The following is a 23,744-nucleotide window of genomic DNA, read 5'->3' as shown; positions in this document are numbered from 1 at the left end:
AGTTAAGAAGCAGCGGTCCTAAGACTGCTGCTCCTTAACTCGTCCACCACCTCTGAGGTGGTGGACAGCAATCCGCCAGATCAAATATGATTGGGCTGATTGACATCCCCTGCTAGCAGCCGATTGGCTGCAAATCTGCAGGGGGTGGTATTGCACCAGCAGTTCACAAGAACTGCTGGTGCAATGATAAATGCCGACAGCGTATGCATGATCCATTATATTGAATCATGTCCATCCGCACATTAATAAATGAACCCCTATATAGCCAAGGAATGGAAAAGGTCAAGCGTGCCTATTGCTCATTCTGCCAGATTTAAGAAAATGTATTCCATTCCAGAACAGAATGTGGAAGTGTGGGAAATAATTCCTAAGGTTGATGGAGCTATTTCCACCTTTGTGTATGACTATCGCTATGGAGGATAGCACTTCATTTAGAGATCTCATGAAAGCTCTTTCTTCCAACCAGTGTTTTACCTAGACAAGCAATTTCTCTCACCTGTGTGGTTGATGCAGGAACACTCTGGTGTGATTCATTATCCAAAATGGTGGCTGAAAACTCCTCTACTGAGGATTTTCAAAACAGCATTAGGGCCGTTAAAATAATTCAATCTTTTATGTGTGACACTGATTGGGGTAAAAAAATTGTTTATAGCGGTGCTGGCAAGAAGAGCCTTATGGTTAAAATCTTGGTCAGCAGACATGATATCAAAGAATAGATTGATGCCTCTTTACTTCCAAGGGACGATTCTATTTGGTTCAGTCTTGAATGCTATTATTGAGACAGTTACTTGTTGGAAAGGAGCTTTCCTCGCTCAGGATAAAAAATCTAAAGGAAAGAACAGACAAGGTAATCAGTTTTGTTCTTTGTGCTCCTTAGGAGATCATAAGTCCTGATCTACTCAGAAATCTGAGCCTTCCAAACCGGCCTGGAAGCCTAGCTCTCCATGGTCAAAGAACAAGCAGTTGGATGAATTTGTCAAATTTGGAGATTCGGATCGATTTGAATTTCCGAATTACCGTAGCACCAAATCTAACGAATAAATCCAAATTAGTTCGGATTTATTTGTAACATTCGGGTGGCCATGGACTAATCACAATTACACTAGTATTGTACTGTATATTAGGTTATATCACTCTGCTATGGGTTACACCTAATATTACAGTACATAATACTAGTCTAATACACAGCACATCCCAACTAACACATACGGAACTTCCGAATTTACGAATTGAATCCCAACCGAATACATCCAAAAACATCCGAATGTATTCAAATACGAACAAATACGAAACAAATCCTTTGGAATGTATCGGAATTCGAATCGATCCGAAAACAAAATTCGAAAACATCCGAATTGATCCGAAACTAAACAAATTTTTTCTCCGCACACAAGTCTACCATTAATTCCAAGACCAGCTCTAAATCTGCATGAAGGTTCGCCCCCACAGGCAAGAATCTGTTCTGGTAGGGGGCAGACAGTCTTTTTCAGAAGACCTAATTCAGGTCAGTCCGGTGGAAAACAGGATTTCCCAGGGCTACAGGATAGGCTTTTGGTCCATACAACCTTGAGGAAGATTCCTTCTGTCTCATGTCCCCAAAATTCAGTCAAAGGTGGCTGCCTTTTTAAATTGTGTTCAGGAATTAGAAGATATGGGGGTAATTATCCCATGACCTTTGTCGCATCAGAGTCAGTGGTTTTACTCCAATCTGTTCATTGTTCCAAAGAAAGAATGTAATTATAGACATGCCTTTGATCTGAAAACCCTAAACATGTTTGCCAGGGATCCGACTTTCAAGATAGAAATAATTCACACAATTGTACCCTTAATTCAACAGGGTCAGTTTATGACTTTTATAGACCTCAAGGATGCATTCCTGCACATACCTATCCACAGGGATCACTATCATTTCCTGAGGTTTGCATGTATGGAAAAATGCTACCAGGTTTTTTTGCTCTTCCGTTTGGTCTGGCTACAGCTTCATACATCTCTACACAGGTGTTGGGTGCACTGTTAGCAGTGATCAGTGCTCATGATATTTCAATTGCACGATATCTGGGTGACATACTAGTGCAAGAACCTTCCCTGTTGCTAGTGATCACTCATACTCGCAAGGTTCTGTTGTTTCTACAAGACCATGGTTGGAAAATCAATGTTCCCAATAGCTCATTATATCCTGCTACAAGGGTAACATTTCTAGGAGTCATAATAGATTCAGTCCTTATGCATCTGTTCCAGACAGAACCACACAAAATAAAACTTTAAAGGGCATGTCTCTCCCTGCAAAGTACTCCATTTCCATCAGTAGCTCAGTACATGGAGGTAGTGGGTCTTATGGTAGCTGTTTAGACACAACTCCTTTTGCCAATCTCCCCTTGTGACCCCTTCAATTATCTATGCTAAGTCACTGGTCAAAGAATTATCTGCACTTGGAGCATCAAATTGCTCTGGATTTTTTCATAAGACAATTAATTTCTTTGTGGACACAAAGTCCTTCTTTGACCCTTGGGGTATACTTCCTTCATCCATCATAGACTATTGTAACAATTAACACCAATATTTCCAGTGGGGGGAGTCTGGAATTTTCAGAGTGCAAGGAGTCTGGTCCCTTTTAGAGGTGAGGTTACCAATCAACGTTCTGGAACATCAAGAGATTATTTGAGCGCTTCAGTCCTGGCCCCCATTGAGGGAGGATAGGATTATCCCTTTCCAGTTGGACAATACGACAGCAGTTTCCTACATAAATCATCAGGGGGGTACCTGCAGTCCACTGGCCATGCAGGATCTCATATTCTGTACTGGGCAGAGAGAAATCAATGCTCCCTATCAGCAATTTACATAACAGCTATGAAGACCTGGGATGCGGTTAACCTCATATGTCAATTGGTCCCTCTATCAGAACATATTTAACCAACTAGTGTCCAAATGGGGCCTCTCACTTAAATCACAAACTTTCAAAGTATTGTGCAAGATCAAGAAACCCAAAAGCTCCCATGGTAGATGCTTGGTATGTCCATAGGAGTTTCATCAAGCATACCTGTTTCCTCTGTTTGTTCTTTTTCCAAAAGTCATTCCTCAGATCAAATAGGAGTCATTGCCTGTAATGCGAATTGCTGAAACCTGATCACGCAGGACATGGTATGTTAACTACTGCAAATGTCCTCATCTCCCCCATGGCTTCTTCCTTTGAGAAGTCACAAGGTCCTCTTTTCTATCGGGATCTCAAATATCTAAATTTAATGGCGGGGAGGTTGAAAGCCTAGTTTTGAGACATAGTCGTTTCCCAGATTCAGTCATAGAAACTCTGATACAGGCTAGAAAGCCTGTGACACAAAATATTTATCACACAATTTGGCACTTTTCCAAAGAGTTCTCTTGGTATTCAGGATGGCACTGATAAAGGTTTGTCTGCTAGTACCCTAAAAGGTTAAATTCCTGCTTTATCTGTTCCTTTTAATAGGAAGTTGGCTAAACTTCCTTATGTTCAAAGTTTTGTCCAGGCGTTCATTCGAATTAGGCCAGTTGCAAAATCTATGTCTCCATCCCAGAGTTTGAATTTAGTTATTCCTGTGTTATAAGGTCCTCCCTTTGAACCAATGCATTCCATTGACATCAAACTGTTGTCTTGGAAAGTACTTTTCCTGTTAGCAATCTCTTCTGTAAGGAGAGTTCTGAATTGTCAGCATTATCTTGTGATTCTCCTTTTTTAATTATTCACAAGGATGAGGCTGTACTTCATACCAAATATGATTTGTTTCCTAAGATAGTTTTCTGCAGAAAAAAAACAATCAAGAAATTGTTGTTCCTTCATTGTGTCCAGATCCTGCTAACTCTTAGTAGCGATTGTTACATAATCTTGATGTGCAAAATGAAGAGTAAATGAGGGAGCACTTAAAACGTCACTTTTATTTCCATATTTTTTTTTAAAAAATATACAGACAGCATCATAGGACGAGCTGCTTACGCATTTCAACCTTTTGCCATACTCATAGCTAGTATGTATCATGAACAGGATTTCTAATAGCAATTATATTAGGTTTGTAGCTGATTCCTTATATTCAACTCATATACCTTTAGATGAGTGATGCATAAGGTATTAGCAATTTATATTAGTAATTATTATAATATGATTTCCCCACAAGTTATATCTTGATACTCAAGGGTTAACAAAGGTAATGATTTGTGAAAGACTCATCAACTCACTAGAGATATTTATGATTATGACTGAGGTCAGGATTGAGTAACATGGAAGTTCTGTATATATTCAGCAAATGAGTTTTAAGTTTTGATTAACAATGTGCACAAGTAAATTATAACATTTTACTTGAGGTAATAGTTCAAATTGGAAGTGCATTCAAAAGATACTTGCGGTTACTGAACAGTGAAGTAGCGTGAGATGTTGAACCGGAGCGGCGTCTGACACTGAGGCAGAGACGCTACTGTTTGTTTGCAGGGAAGCGTGTGCCGCGTAAGCTCTGAGAAGCGTCTGTTAGGTGGTAGTGGCTCAGATGAGAGGCGGTGTTGGATGACGTCAGGAATTCCAGCTACGGCAAACAGTGAACTCAGAATATTTGATGAGAGTGCTGATCGAGTGAAAACTGAGCATTCAGATTAGTTGAACACTGTAAATATACAAAGGTATAAAGGCTGAGTAGTTTGAGGCTTGAAATAGTATGAACTGAGAGTTCAGGGAAAGATTCCAGAACACAACTTCAATAATCAAGCAACAACCAGGTGTTGCTGATAGCCTTATATAGGGCAACAATAAAGGTGGACGGATAGATGTTAAGGTGGAAATATGACAGTATGGCTAGGTTTAAAACATACACCTATAATCTTGATGTAGTCAGGGCTTTGAAGTTCTGTCTCCAAGCTACTAAAGATTTCAGAAAAACTAGTTTGTTTGTTCTCTACTCTGTAACTCGCAAAGGACAAAAAGCTACTAAGGTAACGTTAACTTCTTGGCTTAAACAAGTGATTTACAAATGTATCACAGCTCATTCTGCATTAGTAGTTGCAACATCGTGGACTATTAAGAATGATGCATCTTTAGAGAAGATTTGCAAATATGCCACATGGTCTTCTGTGCATACTTTTCCAAATTTGATAATTTTGATGTTTTTGCTTCTTTGCAAGCAGCTTTTGGCCTTCAGCCTGTGGTGTTGGCTAAATAGGAACTGTCAGAAAAAATGTGTCCCGCCCTTTCCTTAACATAGACCATATGCTTGGATATTAATCTCATATTTAATGGGCGACTGTGGACCATCATCATTTTATAAAAGAAAACAAAATGTATGTTACCTGATAAATTATTTTCTATCAGAATGATGATGGTCCACAGGCCCTGTCCATTTACATTTTTGGGTGACAGTTCTAATTATACCTCTACAGATCCTGCTTTGTCTTTCCTACCATTATCTTTCCTATTCTCTACTCAGCTATATATTAAACTTAGAGAGAGATGGGAGGTGGATTTAAAGCACTTGTATGGGTTCTTGACCTCCTCCTAGTGGCGGGAAATATATACCATATGTTATAGAGAACTGTGGACCATCATCATTCTAAATGAAAAGAATTTATCAGGTGGGCATACATTTTGTTTTCATTATAAATCAATTTAACTCATGATTTGTAAAGATAATAATACAGGATTGTAGGCTGTATTGCTGGGAATTAGAACATCTATGTCTTTGGGGAAAAGATATTCTAGTCTAGTAACTAGGGTAAACATTTTTATACAATTACATCATCCTTGTACAAATGCTCTTAGCATGACATTTAAACATGGATCCATTCCAATTTGTTATAAACATAGGGCTATATTACGGGTGGGGCACTATCGATATCCGGTTTTCGCAGCCGTTAGCACGCAAGTTAAATTCCGCTTGTATTACAAATGGTAAAAGTAAAAGCAAATGTGTGAGAACAATTGCAATTACGCTAGAATGATTACTACAACTTCAGAGCTCTTGTTAACTGTTACGCTAATCAAAAAAGTGTCACGAAACACATCAAAATTATATTTAAAAGTACAGTTTCACACATAATAACACTATCTAAATAAAATGCACAAAAAAGTTGTAAGATATGAGGTCTACAAGGGGCTTTAACATAGAGATACATACATGTACATGTCTAAAGATGGATATGTGTGTGTACATATATACATATATTTTTATTTTTAAATACATATGTATTTATGTATTTATATGTGTATATATGTATTTACAGACATATAAACACATATATATATATGAGTATAAACACGTTAAAAACTTAAATTGTCACCCCCAACTGATATTTCATTGTATGTAAAGACAACTGTTAAAAATTCCCAACTTAACAAATTTTATGTGTATGTAATTACAAACAATATTTCATTACGTATAGTATCCTTGCTGACTACACAATAAAAGTTCAATCGATACACATAGAGAGTTATATATGCTAGATATAATAACAATTGTGTCTAATGAGTGTAACATATAATCTCAGAACAGCGGGCAGAAGATTCTTCTTCCACATGGCAGCAAAGACATGGAACACCCTACCGCTGCACCTCAGACAATCCACCTCCCTTACAAAGTTCAGAAAGGACATCAAAACCTTGCTCTTCAACTGAACATCCATCCCCTCCCCCTTCCTCCTCCTATCCACTCCCCTTAGCGCCTTCAGACCCTCACGGGTGATTAGTTTGCGCTCTATAAGTACCCAATAAATAGATAGATAGAACGCTATTACATTGTGATTTACTGCATTAAGTAACACCATGTTTGTTACCATTTTATCAAACATTTGTAGCGATTCTGTTTAAATACTAACTCCCATTGTTATGAATAAACATACTGCACACTTATATGTCCAAGACTAATGGCATACACAAAAACCTAGATAAACCCCTTAAATCATTTTAACAATATAGCTGCATAAAATTGCATACCTTACTGACACTTCAGCGTTTCAAGCCGCCATTCCCAAACAGTGTGTGACCTGCAGTACTTACAACACTTTGAAATACCCGCGGTTTGAGACGCTTGATGACAAAAATTGCATAATTGACTGGGGGCATGTACCAATGCTGAGTGTATTGTTTTAAGCCAGGTGCAATCTAACCATTTACAAAACCGGAGATACACACATCAACCGGACTAAAAATGGGGATCGATATGTATTAAATTATTTATGAGACATAATGTAAAGTGCCTCTAAAAAGCTTGTTAATAAGATGCCCACAACCTGTGTTGAGCAATATGGGTAAAACTTCACTCGGATAGATAATTTTAAAACAGTATCGGCATAATGACACCAGTATCAAACCATGTGCATAATATGCCTTAAATAAAATATGTACACTGCCCTCAAAGGCACCACTAGTTGGTGTATTTCAATATTATGTACTCAACTGTATGAAAGAGCACACAGATATTATGGTCCCTAGGGACCGATACAATGTGACTTAAGTTCTAACACGTTTTTCCACATCTAATGAAAAATTTAAATGAGTATTTAATCCCTTCAGATGCATTGTACCTAACCTGTGTATCCACTGGGCTTCTCTTTTTAAAAACTGCTCATCTCTGTTGCCTCCATTTTTTAAAGGGGGAATCCTGTCTATAACCATTGTTCTGAGCATGGCTATAGTGTATTTATTCTCTAAAAAATGACGGGACACAGGTTGATCACTTGTATCATCTTTATAAGCAGCTCTGATGGCACTCTTATGATTGGCAAGGCGCTCCCTTAGCGCCTTGCCCACATAGTATTTCCCACATGGGCAAATGATAATATACACCACATAATCTGATGTACATGTTAATCTGTGCCTGATATTACATTTCTTGAATCTTTAGGGAGGGGTGAACATATCGCTCGATACCATAGTATTGCAGGTGACACAACTACCACGTTTAAAACAGCGCACATGACCTTTTGGTAACCATGTGTGAGACTCACAGGAGATATCCTGTTTAACAACATTGTTTTAAGGCTGCTGCCTTTCTTATATTATTATTATTATTCTTTATTTATAAAGCGCTGACAGATTCCGCAGCGCTGCCCATGGGTACAAGGATAACAGTACAGTGGAGAAACAATACGATAAGACACAAAATTTTACAGACAAATAGACGGGGAATTGAGGGCCCTATTCCTGTGGGAACTTACAATCTAGATGGGTAGGAAGATGGGAAACAGGAGGTGGGGACTGCAGAGGTGAGAATGATATTAGTGAGGAGATAGAGGGCAACTGTTAGTTAAGTGAAGTTAGTTTGTTGATAAGTTGGGTGATAAGCTTCCTTGAACAGAAAGGTCTTTAGGGAACGTTTAAAGGAGGAGAGGTTAGGGGCAAGTCTGACATCTCGAGGAAGTGTGTTCCAGAGGGTTGGTGCTGCACGAGAGAAGTCCTGTAGTCTAGAATTAGAGGAGGTGATGGTAGAGGACACAAAAAGCAGGTCGTTGTTGGATCTTAGGGGACGGGCAGGACTATATTTGTTGATGAGTGAGGACAGGAAGGGTGGGGCAGCATTGGTGAGGGCTTTGTAGGTCAGGGTGAGAATTTTGAATTTAACTCTGTTGTGAATGAGGAGCCAGTGAAGGGACTCACAGAGAGGTGCAGCAGAAACAGAGTGTCGAGAGAGGTGGATTAGCTTGGCAGATGCATTTAGGATGGATTGGAGGGGAGAGAGGTGGGAGAGAGGGAGGCCAGTTAGTAAGTTGTTACAGTAGTCAAGTCGGGAAATTACCAGGGAGTGTATGAGCTGTTTGGTAGTTTCAGCACTCAGAAACGGTCGAATTTTGGAGATATTGCGTAGGTGGTTGCGGCAGGATGAAGAGAGCAGTTGGATGTGGGGAATAAAGGACAGATTTGAGTCAAGCGTGACTCCGAGACAGCGGACTTGGGGTGATGGGGAGATAATGGTGCCGCCAACAGTGATAGAAAAATTAGAGACTAGAGTGGAGCTAGAGGAGGGAATTAGAAGTAGTTCGGTCTTGGACATATTTATTTTCAGGTGGTGAGAGGCCATCCAGGAGGAAATGCCAGATAAGCAGTCGCTGATGTGAGAGTTGACAGAAGGAGAGAGTGCAGGGGTGGAAAGTTAGATCTGGGTATAATCAGCATAGAGATGATAGCTGAAGCCATAGCTGTTAAGTTTACCCAGTGAAGAAGTGTAAATAGAGAAGAGTAGAGGACCCAGGACAGAGCCTTGAGGTACTCCAACAGACAGGGGCAATAGAGAGGAGGAGTCACCAGCAAAAGAGACGGAGAATGATCTGTTAGAGAGATAAGAGTGAATCCAGGAGAGGGCAGTGTCACAGAGACCAAGAGAACTGAGAGACCGTAGGAGAAGGGGATGGTCAACAGTGTCAAAGGCAGCAGATAGGTCAAGTAAGTTGAGTATAGAGTAGTAGCCAAAAGGAGATCGTTAGTAACTTTGGTGAGGGCAGTCTCAATTGAGTGTTGTGGACGGAAGCCAGATTGTAGGGGGTCGAGCAATGAGTTGGAGGACATGAAGTGGGTTAGGCGATTGAAAACTAGTTTTTCAAGGAGTTTTGAAGCTAGTGGGAGCGGTGATATTGTGGCGGTAGTTTGCAGGGGAGTTAGGGTCAAGGAAGGGTTTTTTGAGGATGGGTGTGACCTTCGCATGTTTGAAGGAGGCAGGGAATGAGCCGGTAGAAAGGGATAGGTTAAATATGTGAGTAAGAGCCGGAGTGAGGGTGGTAGACAGAGGAGGAATTAGATGTGAAGGAATAGGGTCAAGTGGGCAGGTAGTGAGGTGTGAGGAAGACAAAAGAGAATTCACTTCACTTTCAGTGGTTGGGAGGAGGGTGCAGAGAGTTGCAGAGGGGCCGACTGGGAGCGGATTTGGGAGATTGCAGGTTTGTGTTGGGATGTTTTCTCGGATTGCAAGTGTTTTATTGAGAAAATAGCAAGGTCTTGAGCATTGAATGCAGATGAGGGGGGTGGTGCAGGTGGGTGGAGGAGAGAGTTGAAAATGGAGAAGAGTCTTTTAGGGTTTGAGGAGTGAGTGGATATAAGAGAAGAGAAGTAGGTTTGCTTAGCTAAGTGAAGGGCAGAGGTGTAAGAGTAAAGATTGAACTTATACTGCATGAAATCAGGTTCAGAGCGGGATTTCCTCCAGACACGTTCAGCAGTGTGGGAGCATTTTTGTAGGTGATGCATTTGTTGGGAGTGCCAGGGTTGGAGCTGATGACGTGGGGCTTTGCGAGGTTGGAGTGGAGCGAGAGTGTCAAGTGCAGTGGAGAGAGTATTGTTATAGTGGGTTATAGCAAGGTCAAGGCAGGATATTGTGGAAGTGTGGGGGAGGCATAGTTGAATAAGTTTGGAGAGTTGGGGAGCGTTCACAGTGTGCAGATTTCTACTGGTGCGGGGGCGAGAGGGGGAAGTAGGTTTATTATCTATATTAGGATTAAAGGTGAGCAGATGGTGGTCTGAGATGGGAAATGGGCGACATGCAACATCAGAGAGAGAGCGGAGATATGAGAATACCAGATCAATCGAGTGTCCATCACAGTGGGTAGGGAATAGGGTGGATTGTGAGAGACCAAAGGAGTTAGTGAGTGAGAGAAGATTAGAGGCAGCAGGGGCAGATGGGTTGTCAATGGGGATGTTGTCTGGGTACCGGTCAATGACATATATGTATATATACTAATATATATATATATATATATATATATATATGTAAATAATATAAAAAGGATGTGTGTATATATGAGGCCGTATATTTTATCAGATGTGCTGTAGAATCGCAATTCTGATGTAAAGAATTGATTTAAAACCCATAGTCAGTCCTCCCCCACATTTTTCTTTTTCCATTACACAGGACACTCATATAAATAATTTCAAAAGAGACATTTCTAGCTAGGGTGTGAAAATGAAGTCCATATCAGATTGTAACTGAAAATTTTCTTCTGACACTAAGACATTTGGCCATCAATCCCTTTAAATATTCAAAAGACAACATTTGCTCCTTAATTGGAAGTGCAAACAGAGCATCCCTTACCCCCATACAGTGAATAGAGACATAAATGTCTAAGACTATTGATTTAAGGCCTAATGAGATGTTTACAATTTCAAAGAAGTGGAAATTAGCATACTGGAAGTCTCAAAAGTACATGCCCATATATGGATTTCCTGCCCAAGATGTAGCTGATCCGTCTGTGAGTATGTTTGAAACGACAAACAGGTTCAAGAAATTATGACTTTTTACAACTACTCGTAAAATAATCCTTGCTGTTTATGGAGACGTACTGCAGACATACGGCTGGGGGGAAGGTAACACACACAGTGGAAGAACATGGCTTGCATTATAATTTCAAAGTTCACTGTTTAAAACAACTGTAGTTAGATTTCAAGTAAAATATACTTCAGCATTGTAGGAAAATATATATTTTAATGGATATGACACTGTATATTTATGTGATATTAAATATAAACACAAGAATAGGGGAAATTGTGAACCTAAGAAGCCGTGAAAGATGGCATTCATATTAGATAAACATTTGCTGAGATTGATAAACATTGCATGTAGATATATGAATGTTAAATCATTTCTAACAATTATTTATATTTCTGTTGCAGGCAACAATTGGTCATGGGCATCAATTTATATATTCAGAATTTGTTAGAAATGTGAAACATGCTGTATTTGCATGAATGCAATGTCAGGATTTTAAATGTTAGCAACTTGGGATAATTAACAGTGTAATTATTTTGATATAACATATTTGGTATCAGAATAATCAAGAAAAATTATATGATACTGTCCCGTCGATAATTAATATTGTAATTGATTAATGCAATGTTATAGTATTGTTTAATATAATCATTATATGGGAAATATTGTAAAATGTTTAGAAATGATTAAATGTATTGCTGTGTTGTTCGTCCGCTGCCCCCCGATTGCCCGAATCCAGTATGACAGTCAAGGGACTTAAATGTTCCATGGTGACCATGCCAAGCCGAGGGCCAATCCGAATAGACTTCCCAAGTAACCAATGGGATGATCAGCTTCCGTAGGGCCACCCACATGGTTTCATAAATGAGTGAAAACATATATAAGTAAAGCAAGAGATAGAAAAAGAACACAGGCTGCTAACTTTGAGTGATAACTGTTGCTGGGCGTTGGTAATACAATCATTCTGAGAAAACTGACTGCCTTTTCTCATTGATTGCAAAATTTACTTATCTGTCTTCTGAGATGAAACAAGGAGTTTTTGGTAACTGAACTATCGATTTTGGTCATTTTCGTAACGTATATATATATAAAAAGAAAAAGGGTTGCAATTAATATTTTAATACAAATATATGCATAGTCACTGCAGTTTAAATTACAGTTGATAGATTAAAGAAAGCGGTCAGTATTTTTGTTTATATTCATAGTCCGGTATAGGGTTAAGTTTATCTTTGTATGCTAAGTAATTCATGTGTGCAAAATATAGTATATATATATATATATATATATATATATATATATATATATATATATATATATATATATATATACAGGGAGTGCAGAATTATTAGGCAAGTTGTATTTTTGAGGATTAATTTTATTATTGAACAACAACCATGTTCTCAATGAACCCAAAAAACTCATTAATATCAAAGCTGAATAGTTTTGGAAGTAGTTTTTAGTTTGTTTTTAGTTATAGCTATTTTAGGGGGATATCTGTGTGTGCAGGTGACTATTACTGTGCATAATTATTAGGCAACTTAACAAAAAACAAATATATACCCATTTCAATTATTTATTTTTACCAGTGAAACCAATATAACATCTCAACATTCACAAATATACATTTCTGACATTCAAAAACAAAACAAAAACAAATCAGTGACCAATATAGCCACCTTTCTTTGCAAGGACACTCAAAAGCCTGCCATCCATGGATTCTGTCAGTGTTTTGATCTGTTCACCATCAACATTGCGTGCAGCAGCAACCACAGCCTCCCAGACACTGTTCAGAGAGGTGTACTGTTTTCCCTCCTTGTAAATCTCACATTTAATGATGGACCACAGGTTCTCAATGGGGTTCAGATCAGGTGAACAAGGAGGCCATGTCATTAGATTTTCTTCTTTTATACCCTTTCTTGCCAGCCACGCTGTGGAGTACTTGGACGCATGTGATGGAGCATTGTCCTGCATGAAAATCATGTTTTTCTTGAAGGATGCAGACTTCTTCCTGTACCACTGCTTGAAGAAGGTGTCTTCCAGAAACTGGCAGTAGGACTGGGAGTTGAGCTTGACTCCATCCTCAACCCGAAAAGGCCCCACAAGCTCATCTTTGATGATACCAGCCCAAACCAGTACTCCACCTCCACCTTGCTGGCGTCTGAGTCGGACTGGAGCTCTCTGCCCTTTACCAATCCAGCCATGGGCCCATCCATCTGGCCCATCAAGACTCACTCTCATTTCATCAGTCCATAAAACCTTAGAAAAATCAGTCTTGAGATATTTCTTGGCCCAGTCTTGACGTTTCAGCTTGTGTGTCTTGTTCAGTGGTGGTCGTCTTTCAGCCTTTCTTACCTTGGCCATGTCTCTGAGTATTGCACACCTTGTGCTTTTGGGCACTCCAGTGATGTTGCAGCTCTGAAATATGGCCAAACTGGTGGCAAGTGGCATCTTGGCAGCTGCACCCTTCACTTTTTTCAGTTCATGGGCAGTTATTTTGCGCCTTGGTTTTTCCACACGCTTCTTGCGACCCTGTTGACTATTTTGAATGAAACGATTGATTGTTCGATGATCATGCTTCAGAAGCTTTGCAATTTTAAGAGTGCTGCATCCCTCTGCAAGATATCTCACTATTTTTGACTTTTCTGAGCCTGTCAAGTCCTTCTTTTGACTCATTTTGCCAAAGGAAAGGAAGTTGCCTAATAATTATGCACACCTGATATAGGATGTTGATGTCATTAGACCACACCCCTTCTCATTACAGAGATGCACATCACCTAATATGCTTAATTGGTAGTAGGCTTTCGAGCCTATACAGCTTGGAGTAAGACAACATGCATAAAGAGGATGATGTGGTCAAAATACTCATTCGCCTAATAATTCTGCACACAGTATATATATATATATATATATATATATATATATATATATATATATATATATATATATATATATATATATATATATATATATATATATATCTTAGAATTGATTTTAATTATAAGTAACTAAGAATTTGTTCCAGTTGAAATAAGTAGACATTTAGAGTAACTGTTTACATTAAGAATATATGTATTTTTAGTATCCTAATTAGAATTGTATTAGAATCAATTGGGTGCAAACCAGCACTCTCAGGAAGCTGCACTGTCACCAGAGCCACAGGCATTTAACTCCAGTCAGGCCTAGGTGCAAGGCCCAAACAGGGAAAATTACAAAAAATAATACATTAATATAACACAGAAAAAGTCCAGCATTCTCAACTAAGATAAAAAGCAGCAATGGAAGAGTTAGTTACCGCATCTGGCCAAATGGGAAAAGCCCAGGTATCTCATCAAGGTCTCTTCCAAAAAACCTGGGTCCCTAAACCTGGGTCATAGGATGAGTACTCGGTCCAGCCCGAGAGTGTTTGGGGAGATTACATAAGCCTGTACACCCTCCATTTTTTCACAGTTGCTTTTTTCCCAGTTGTTTGATTGCGAGCCTGCATTGTGTGGCTGTTTAGGGACCCAGGTTTTTTGGAAGAGACCTTGACGAGGTACCTGGGCTTTTCCCATTTGGCCAGATGTGGTAACTAACTCTTCCATTGCTGCTTTTTATCTTAGTTGACAGCTTGTGAGTGAGTGCTTGACTTTTTCTGTGTTATATTTATATATATATATATATATATATATATATATATATATATATATATATATATATATATATATATAAAAATATATTTATATACATATATATATATATATATATATATATATATATATATATATATATATATATATACTGTCCTATTGTTTAACTAAGCACTGTTAAAACTGTACAAGTCTGAATGCTTAGTGGTTTATATTTTAGTCTCATTGTGTTAATTGAATGAAAGGCTATTTGTGAGTAAGGCTAATTTTAAAGGTAAACTTTTATGAATTTTGCATAGCATATTTTAATAGTTTTTAAACGTGTATAGTATTGACTCACATTCTGGTTCCTACAAATGTATTTCAATGTGCTCATAGATATTTACTAATAATAAAGAATTCAGGTATTTATATTAATTTTATTGTCTTAGTATATGCATATTTGATTGTGGGTTTAGTTTAAAGAAAGATTGTTAAATATATTAAGTTATAACCCTGCCATATACTCACATATTATTTGGAGAGTAATGCTAAGATTCTTATAAATATACTGACATAGTTGAAGTCCCCTAGGATTAGAGCAGGTGTATTTGTGGAGAGAAAGTAAGGAAGCCAGGCAGCAAAGTTATCAAGGAATTGGGAAGTTGGTCCAGGGGGGCAATAGATAACTGCCACTCTGAGAGAGAGAGAGAGAGAGAGAGAGAGAGAGGATGACAGGCGAATGCAGTGGACTTCAAAGGAAGAAAAGGAGAGATGGAAATGGGGATAGGTACTGATAGGAGCAGGAGGGGGAGACTAAGATGCCAACACCTCCACCATGTCTCTCACCTGGCGTAGGTGTGTGGCTAAAGTGAAGACCACCATGAGTGAGAGCAGCAATGGAAGCAGTGTCAGAGGAAGATAGCCAGGTTTCAGTAATAGCTAAAAGGTTGAAAGCGTTGGAAACAAACAGGGTTCTTTTGCGTTTAAAAGCAGTCAGTTAGGCAGAAGCAGGAAGACATACCAGGGGAGTCTTGCACAAATTAAAGGGGTGTTTAAAAGCAGTCAGTTAGGCAGAAGCAGGAAGACATACCAGGGGAGTCTAGCACAAATTAAAGGGGTGTTTAAAAGCAGTCAGTTAGGCAGAAGCAGGAAGACATATCAGGGGAGTCTAGCACAAATTAAAGGGGCGTTTAAAAGCAGTCAGTTAGGCAGAAGCAGGAAGACATACTAGGGGAGTCTAGCACAAATTAAAGGGGCATTTAAAAGCAGTCAGTTAGGCAGAAGCAGGTAGACATACCAGGGGAGTCTAGCACAAATTAAAGGGGCGTTTAAAAGCAGTCAGTTAGGCAGAAGCAGGTAGACATACCAGGGGAGTCTAGCACAAATTAAAGGGGCATTTAAAAGCAGTCAGTTAGGCAGAAGCAGGAAGACATACCTGTAGAGAGATGAGATGAAATAGGATTAGAATCATTGTGAATATTGGCCAGTGTGCAAATCTGCTACTTGTAACAGAGAGCTACTTAGAATCAGAGAGCCACGGCTCAAGAATGAGCCTTAAGTCTTCTCTATATGTAGTAGTGTTGAGGTTTTACTCCAGAAAAAGGTAAGGTTGGATGCTTATTTCCAATAGTAGACAGAAAAGATCTGAAGCACAAGTTATCAATTTCATTTTCACATATACAACTGCTAGTTCAATAGTTAAGAAAACATTAGCTAAGAACTGGTTCATATTGTCTAATGATCCAACCTCCTCGTTTGGTAATAATAGATCTCAATCCCCATTTTTAGTCCGGTTGATATGTGTATCTCCGGTTTTGTAAATGGTTAGATTGCACCCAACTTAAAATAACTCACTCAGCATTGATACACTCCCCCAGTCAATGACGCAATTTTTGTCATCAGGCATCTCAAACCGCGGGTATTTCAACAGTGCTGTAAGTGCTGCAGGTCATAAACTGTTTGAGAATGGCAGCTTGAAATGCTTAAGTGTCAGTAAGGTATGCAATCTCATATGGTTTTATTGTTAACATGGTTTAAGAAATGTATCTAGGTTTTTGTGTATGCCATTAGTTTTGGACATAGAAATATGCAGTATGTTTATTCATAACAATGGGAGATACTATTTGAACAGAGAGGGAATCGCTACAAATGTTTGATAAAATGGTAACAAACATGGTGTTACTTAATGCAGTAAATCACAACGTAATAGCGTTCTGAGATTATGTGTTACACACAGACACAATTGTTATTACATCTAGCATATATAACTCTCTGTGTGTATCAATTGAACTTGTATTGTGTATTCAGCATGGATACTATATGTGATGAAATATTGTTTGTAATTGCATACACATAAAATTTGTTAAGCTGGAAATTTTTAACAATTGTCTTTACATACAATGAGATATATAAGTTTTTAACGTGTTTCTGCTCATTTTTGTGTGCACAAATTTTGCACATATGACTGATTTGTAAATATTATATTCATACACCTAGATTTAGAGTTTGGCGTTAGCCATCAAAACCAGCGTTAGGGGCTCCTAACGCTGGTTTTGGGCTACCGCTGGTATTTAGAGGTATTTAGAATGATCCAATCAGCCAATCAGATTGAGCTCGCATTCTATTGGCTGTTCCGATCAGCCAATAGAATGCAAGCTCAATCTGGCTGATTGGATCAGCCAATCGGATTGAACTTGAATCTGATTGGCTGATTCCATCAGCCAATCAGATTTTTCCTACCTTTATTCCGATTGGCTGATAGAATCCTATCAGCCAATCGGAATTCGAGGGACGCCATCTTGGATGATGTCCCTTAAAGGAGCCTTCATTCTGTGTTAGGACCTCGGAAGAAGAGGATGGATCCGCCGGAGGTCTTGAAGATGGAGCCGCTCGTTGTCGGATGGATGAAGATAGAATATGCCGCTTGGATGAAGATGTTTGCCGGTCCAGATCTCCTCTTCTGCCCGGATAGGATGAAGACTTTGGAGCCTCTTCTGGACTTCTTCTTGCCGGATAGGATGAAGACTTCGGGACCCTCTGGAGGATCGATCGGTGATACTCGGCGTGGTGAAGACAAGGTAGGAAGATCTTCAGGGGCTTAGTGTTAGGTTTATTTAAGGGGGGTTGGGTTAGATTAGGGGTATGTGGGTGGTGGGTTGTAATGTTGGGGGGTGGTATTGTGGTTTTTTTTACAGGAAAAAGAGCTGATTTCTTTGGGGCATGCCCCGCAAAAGGCCCTTTTAAGGGCTGGTAAGGTAAAAGAGCTTTTCAATTTTAATTTTAGAATAGGGTAGGGCATTTTTTTATTTTGGGGGGCTTTGTTATTTTATTAGGGGGCTTAGAGTAGGTGTAATTAGTTTAAAATTGTTGTAATATTTTTTATTATGTTTGTAAATTATTTTTTTATTTTTTGTACTTTAGTTAGTTTATTTAATTGTATTTATTTGTAGGTATTTTATGTAATTAATTTATTGATAGTGTAGTGTTAGGTTTAATTGTAGATAATTGTAGGTATTTTATTTAATTCATTTATTGATAGTGTAGTGTTAGGTTTAATTGTAACTTAGGTTAGGATTTATTTTACAGGTAATTTGGTAATTATGTTAACTAGGTAGCTATTAAATAGTTATTAACTATTTAATAGCTATTGCACCTGATTAAAATAATTACAAAGTTGCCTGTAAAATAAATATTAATCCTAAAATAGCTACAATATAATTATTATTTATATTGTAGCTATATTAGGGTTTATTTTACAGGTAAGTATTTAGCTTTAAATAGGAATAATTTATTTAATAAGAGTTCATTTATTTTGTTAGATTTAAATTATATTTAACTTAGGGGGGTGTTAGGGTTCGGGTTAGGTTTTTTTTTTCAGCTCAAACTGCCCCATTGTTTCCTTTGGGGTATCGTGCACGAGCACGTTTCTGAGAGAGATGACATAAAAAAGATGACACATGGTATTTTTTAAATAATGCAGTCATTACTTAACGCTGTCAATACACTTTGATTCTCTACCACTATTTTCTACCACTACGAAAATAAAAGAGTAAATAAATATTGTGTTCAGTATAATTATATAACATTGTTTATGAAGACATTTTAACACAACTTTTATAAACAACAAAGGTTAAAGGGATATGAAACACAAAAGCATATTTTGTGATTTAGACACAGCATACCATTTAAAAAAAAGTTAAATTAACTTCTATTATCAAATTTGCTTCGTTCCCATGATATTCTCTGTTGAAGAGATACCTGGGTAGTCATCTAGAACACTACATGCCAGGAAAAAGTGCTGCCATCTAGTACTCCTGCAAATAAATAGCAGAACTACTGCCATATAGTGCTGCAGAAAAGGTCCAGCTACTAAGCATACATCCCTGCTTTCCAGCAAAAAATACAGTGTTTACAAACGAACCACAACCATACCCTTTTTTCTGACAGTGTGGGTTCTCTTACACTAACACTGTCAAGAGCCCTCCTAAGAGGCATATATGAGAAATGCCTCACTTGGGGCTTTTTCCTGATTGTATTAAAGGAACGTTGTACACTAGATTTTTCTTTGCATCTATATAGCCCATCTGGGAGTGTTTTTGTAACAATGTACAGTTTGGCTTATTTTTGTATATGCAGGGATTTGGGGGAGGGGCAGTGTCTGCTCTTCTTGTTTTTTCCAGCCCATTTCACTAGGTGTCCCAGCCAACCTCATCAACAGAGCTAAAACTGTGAGTTTCTAAGTAAGTTTTTAAAAGGTTTTATACTGGATTTTAAGATCGGTATCTGTGCATATTCTTCTATATAGTTGTGTCTATTACATGCTTTTATATAAAAATTGGTGTGTACTGTCCCTTTAATGATGAAATGTGGCTCCTGACCCGGCAGACAGTGGGCGGGCACTCTATACAGCACCTGCCAAGTTGTTTTACAATTCAGGGAGGCTAAGCTTGTCACTGCCTCTACCCTTTTATTTGCAGATAAGGTAAAACATTTGGTCATTTTTATTTGAACTTTTATTTTAACATTATTTTCTTTTTTTTTAGGACAGGTAAGGCTCTGCCTCCCTTCTCTGCAATATTATATACACTGTTACAAACACTGATGTCATAGAGGGCACAATACACATGCACGCTCCTAAGGTCATATGAGCCCATCTAGGTTTACTCTTTAAAAAAAGGCACAAAGAATATGAAGCAAATCTGATAATAGATGTAAATTTGTTTAAAAGGTTAATTTAAAATGCGTTATCAAGACCAGGAAATTAAATTTTGAGTTTACTGTCCCTTTAAATTACAATCTTGTCAAAGTCAAAGCTATTCTAAAGCAAGAGGTAGTTGAGGTAGTATTTTCTGTCAAAGTTTACACAACTTGTGCAAAGCATGTTGCATAAAAAGACAGATTTCTCCTTCAACAATGTGATTTGCATTTTATCCAATAAATGTCTTATGTCAAGGTATGGAGAGCATGTATAGGAGAAGGTTTGTTATAAATCTGCACCAGGGGGCATGCTGTTTATATGAATATGTAATTTCTTACAGTTAAGTTAAATTTACATTTTAAACTTTTTCTAAAAGCTGCATGATGTGCTTATATGGCTCTTTATATAGAACCAGCAGAAAATATAACTGAAGACGATTACCTTATAATCTCTGATGGTGTTAATGTTTTTTTTTTGTTTTGTTTGTTTGTTTTCAAAACAATTTATTTATTGAAATCTCTAACAGTTTAAAATATCTGGATGTAATGATATCACATATTACACTGCTTGGAATTGATTCAGCTACTTGTAAGCAATTATATGGAACATTATAATTTTGACTGGATAATCGTAAAATAGAATACCACTTTTAAACTTGATTCTTCGTTTGGATTAAATTATTTTTATACAATTTAAGTACCAACCTTCTTTATGTGTTTCTATTCCAGATTCAGCAATATTTTGGGCACAAAACACTTCTCGAGACTGTATTCCACCACCACACAATGCCACATGATTTCTGGGAGAGTCAGACTGGTCATTCAGAATAGGTATTTGGCAATGTTTCCACTCAGATAATTTCCAGAAAAAACTGTGAAATGCAATAAACATACATGTAAGAGTTTAAATAACTAAAAATACATCAGTTATGTCTGTTTTATTTTTTAATAAAAAAACAAAGCACTAAGCAGTGGCTAATACTTAAAATAATTGCAATATGCATTATTTATCATTTTAATTTGTGCAATGTCCATTACTTCCTGTCACAGTCCTACAAGGGGCTGTTGTCTCCAGAGGAAGGCATATCTAGTTTAAAGTAATAAATCTTCTAAAGTAACATGAGCTGGTTGACTATTCACATAATAGTAGAGAGAATAAGTCTGTTTTGCTCATGTTTAAAAGATAACAAAAAATGTAAATTAAGTTCCGAAAATGACTCCTCTGTTATCTCCCTGATGGGAGTGGCTACAATAAGAAATTCTAAGTACTCATTTTGCAAAAAATCAAGTTTGTTGTTTGTTATTTTTCTACACAATTTGTTTCCGCTAGATTTAGAGTTCTGCAGCCAAAGGGGTGCGTTAGCTACGCGTGCTTTTTTTCCCCCGCACCTTTTAAATACCGCTGGTATTTAGAGTTCACAGAAGGGCTGCGTTAGGCTCCAAAAAGGGAGCGTAGAGCATATTTACCGCCACTGCAACTCTAAATACCAGCGTTAGAAAGATCCCATTGAAAAGATAGGATACGCAATTGGCGTAGGGGGATCTGCTGTATGGAAAAGTCGCAGTTGTAAAGTGAGCGTTAGACCCTTTCCTGACTGACTCTAAATACCAGCGGGCGGCCAAAACCAGCGTTAGGAGCCCCTAACGCTGGTTTTGACAGCTAACGCAGAACTCTAAATCTAGGCGTTTGTGTTTTATGTTTTTACTAAAGGAACATTGTTTCATATCCCTTAAAGTATAAATAAATAAATAAATAAATATATATATATATATATATCTTTCCTTAAAGGGGCATTAAAACTTAAAATATGACATAAAATAAGCTGTTCTATTATACACAGGAAAATAATTTGTAAGGTATTTGCATTAATTATTTTCAGGAAAATTAAAAGCCTAGAATTGATCCCACCCCAAAACATCTACACAGCGATTGCATGACCAATGTAGGAACTCATTTATATTTCTCCGTAAATGCGATAACAAAAATGATACTAAAGAAGCAGAAAAAGTTTTACTATTGTATCACAATATATCACAATATTATATATATATATATATATATATATATATATATATATATATATATATATATATATATATATATATATATATAAAATATATAAAGTTCATCAGATTAAAAATTCAAGGAAGATGTGCATCATTTAATATTAGAGTGGTCCTTTTTAGATAGATTGATAGATAGATAGATAGATAGATAGATAGATAGATAGATAGATAGATAGATAAAAAACATCTACACAGTGATTGCATGACCAATGTAGGAACTAATTTATATTTGTCCGTAAAGTGTCACAACAAATGCGATAACAAAAACGATACTAAAGAAGCTGAAAATGTTTTACTATTTTATCACAATATATCATTAATTTATATATATATATATATATATATATATATATATATATATATATATATATATATATATATATATATATATATATATATATATTAAACAATTTCCAGTTCAGCCCACCGATAGACAGCTCGCCTGGGTGCAATGATATCCTTTCATCATATATTCCTCTCATTATATGCATTTATCTTATATTTATCTGTTCGCATATTGATTGAAGTAACATTCATGCCAACTGTCAGTTGGTCCAAGTTACCCTCATACCATATTGATGTCACACTCTGATTTTTTTTCCATCCATATTTGCAGCATTCCATTTGTTTCTTATTTAGAAAATGTCATTCCAACCACATGTACTGATACATAGTCCAATTGTTATTTTAATAGTAATGAGCATATTCAGCATGAATATATGTTGTTTTGCACATTAAGAAAATCTTCGTTCTATCAAGTTGGTATTTTGTTTTAAACTTAACACAGGTAATGACACCTATGGGTAATCTATATTGTATACAATTACCTTGGTTACTGTCACCATGCCAACTCGACGCACAAACACTATCAAATATTTATTTGACACATTTTTAGGTATTTGTGGCAATGTTCCACATGTTTGTTTATTTGATGATCTCTACACTAGTATGTCACATAAGAATGTTCAAACATGTAGATTGAATAAGTTTATGAATAAGTTTATGATTATATAGTGGGACCGAAAACCGGAAGTGATGTAATGAAACTTCCGGTTTCGGACAGTACTGTGGAACGCAAGATGCGTTCCAAGCTCGAAATATTGGCGCACTTTTTTGGAGAGGCACTAAGGTTGGTGTGATTTCATTTGTATGAAACACTATAAATGAGTTGTATTTTGTCTATTTTGTATGCTGATGAAGGGGTTGTGAACCCCGAAAACGTTCCATTAAATTGGTTTTTTGAAGAAGTCCTGAGAGTGCATTCTCTTGTTTCTTATATATATATATATATATATATATATATATATATATATATATATATATATATATATATATAAAAAGTTCAGCAGATTAAAAATTCACAGGAAGATGGGCATCATTTCATATTAGAGTGGTCCTTTTATTTATATATATTATATATATTATATAACAGAAATTCTGGCACCCACTTGCATGCAAGTACATTTGGCCAAACTAACTCTTCCGGTTTGCTTTATATCTAACTGCTACAAATGAGTTGAATTTTGGTTTTCAAAAAGAGCAAGCAATTTTAAAACTGTTTCCAATTTACTTCTATTATCAAATTTGCTTAGATCCCATTGTATTATTTGTTTAAGAGATACCTATGTAGCTGTATGGAACATTATATGGCAGGAAATAGTGATGCCATCTAGTGCAA

General features: G+C 37.2%; 1 protein-coding gene across 1 annotated transcript in view; it reads right to left on the bottom strand.

Moving 5' to 3' along the window:
* The window catches only part of THSD7B (thrombospondin type 1 domain containing 7B), a 1,177,597-nt gene that overhangs the window by 975,344 nt on the left and 178,509 nt on the right, over positions 1–23,744 (bottom strand). Inside the window, 1 exon segment of the mRNA XM_053712541.1 lies at positions 20,705–20,871. Within this exon segment, the coding sequence (XP_053568516.1) occupies positions 20,705–20,871 (167 nt within the window).

Source organism: Bombina bombina, chromosome 1 (assembly GCF_027579735.1).
Source record: "Bombina bombina isolate aBomBom1 chromosome 1, aBomBom1.pri, whole genome shotgun sequence".
Taxonomy (NCBI): Eukaryota; Metazoa; Chordata; class Amphibia; order Anura; family Bombinatoridae; genus Bombina; species Bombina bombina.
Note: the sequence above shows the minus strand (reverse complement) of the source record. Positions and strands in the feature narration are given on the sequence as shown.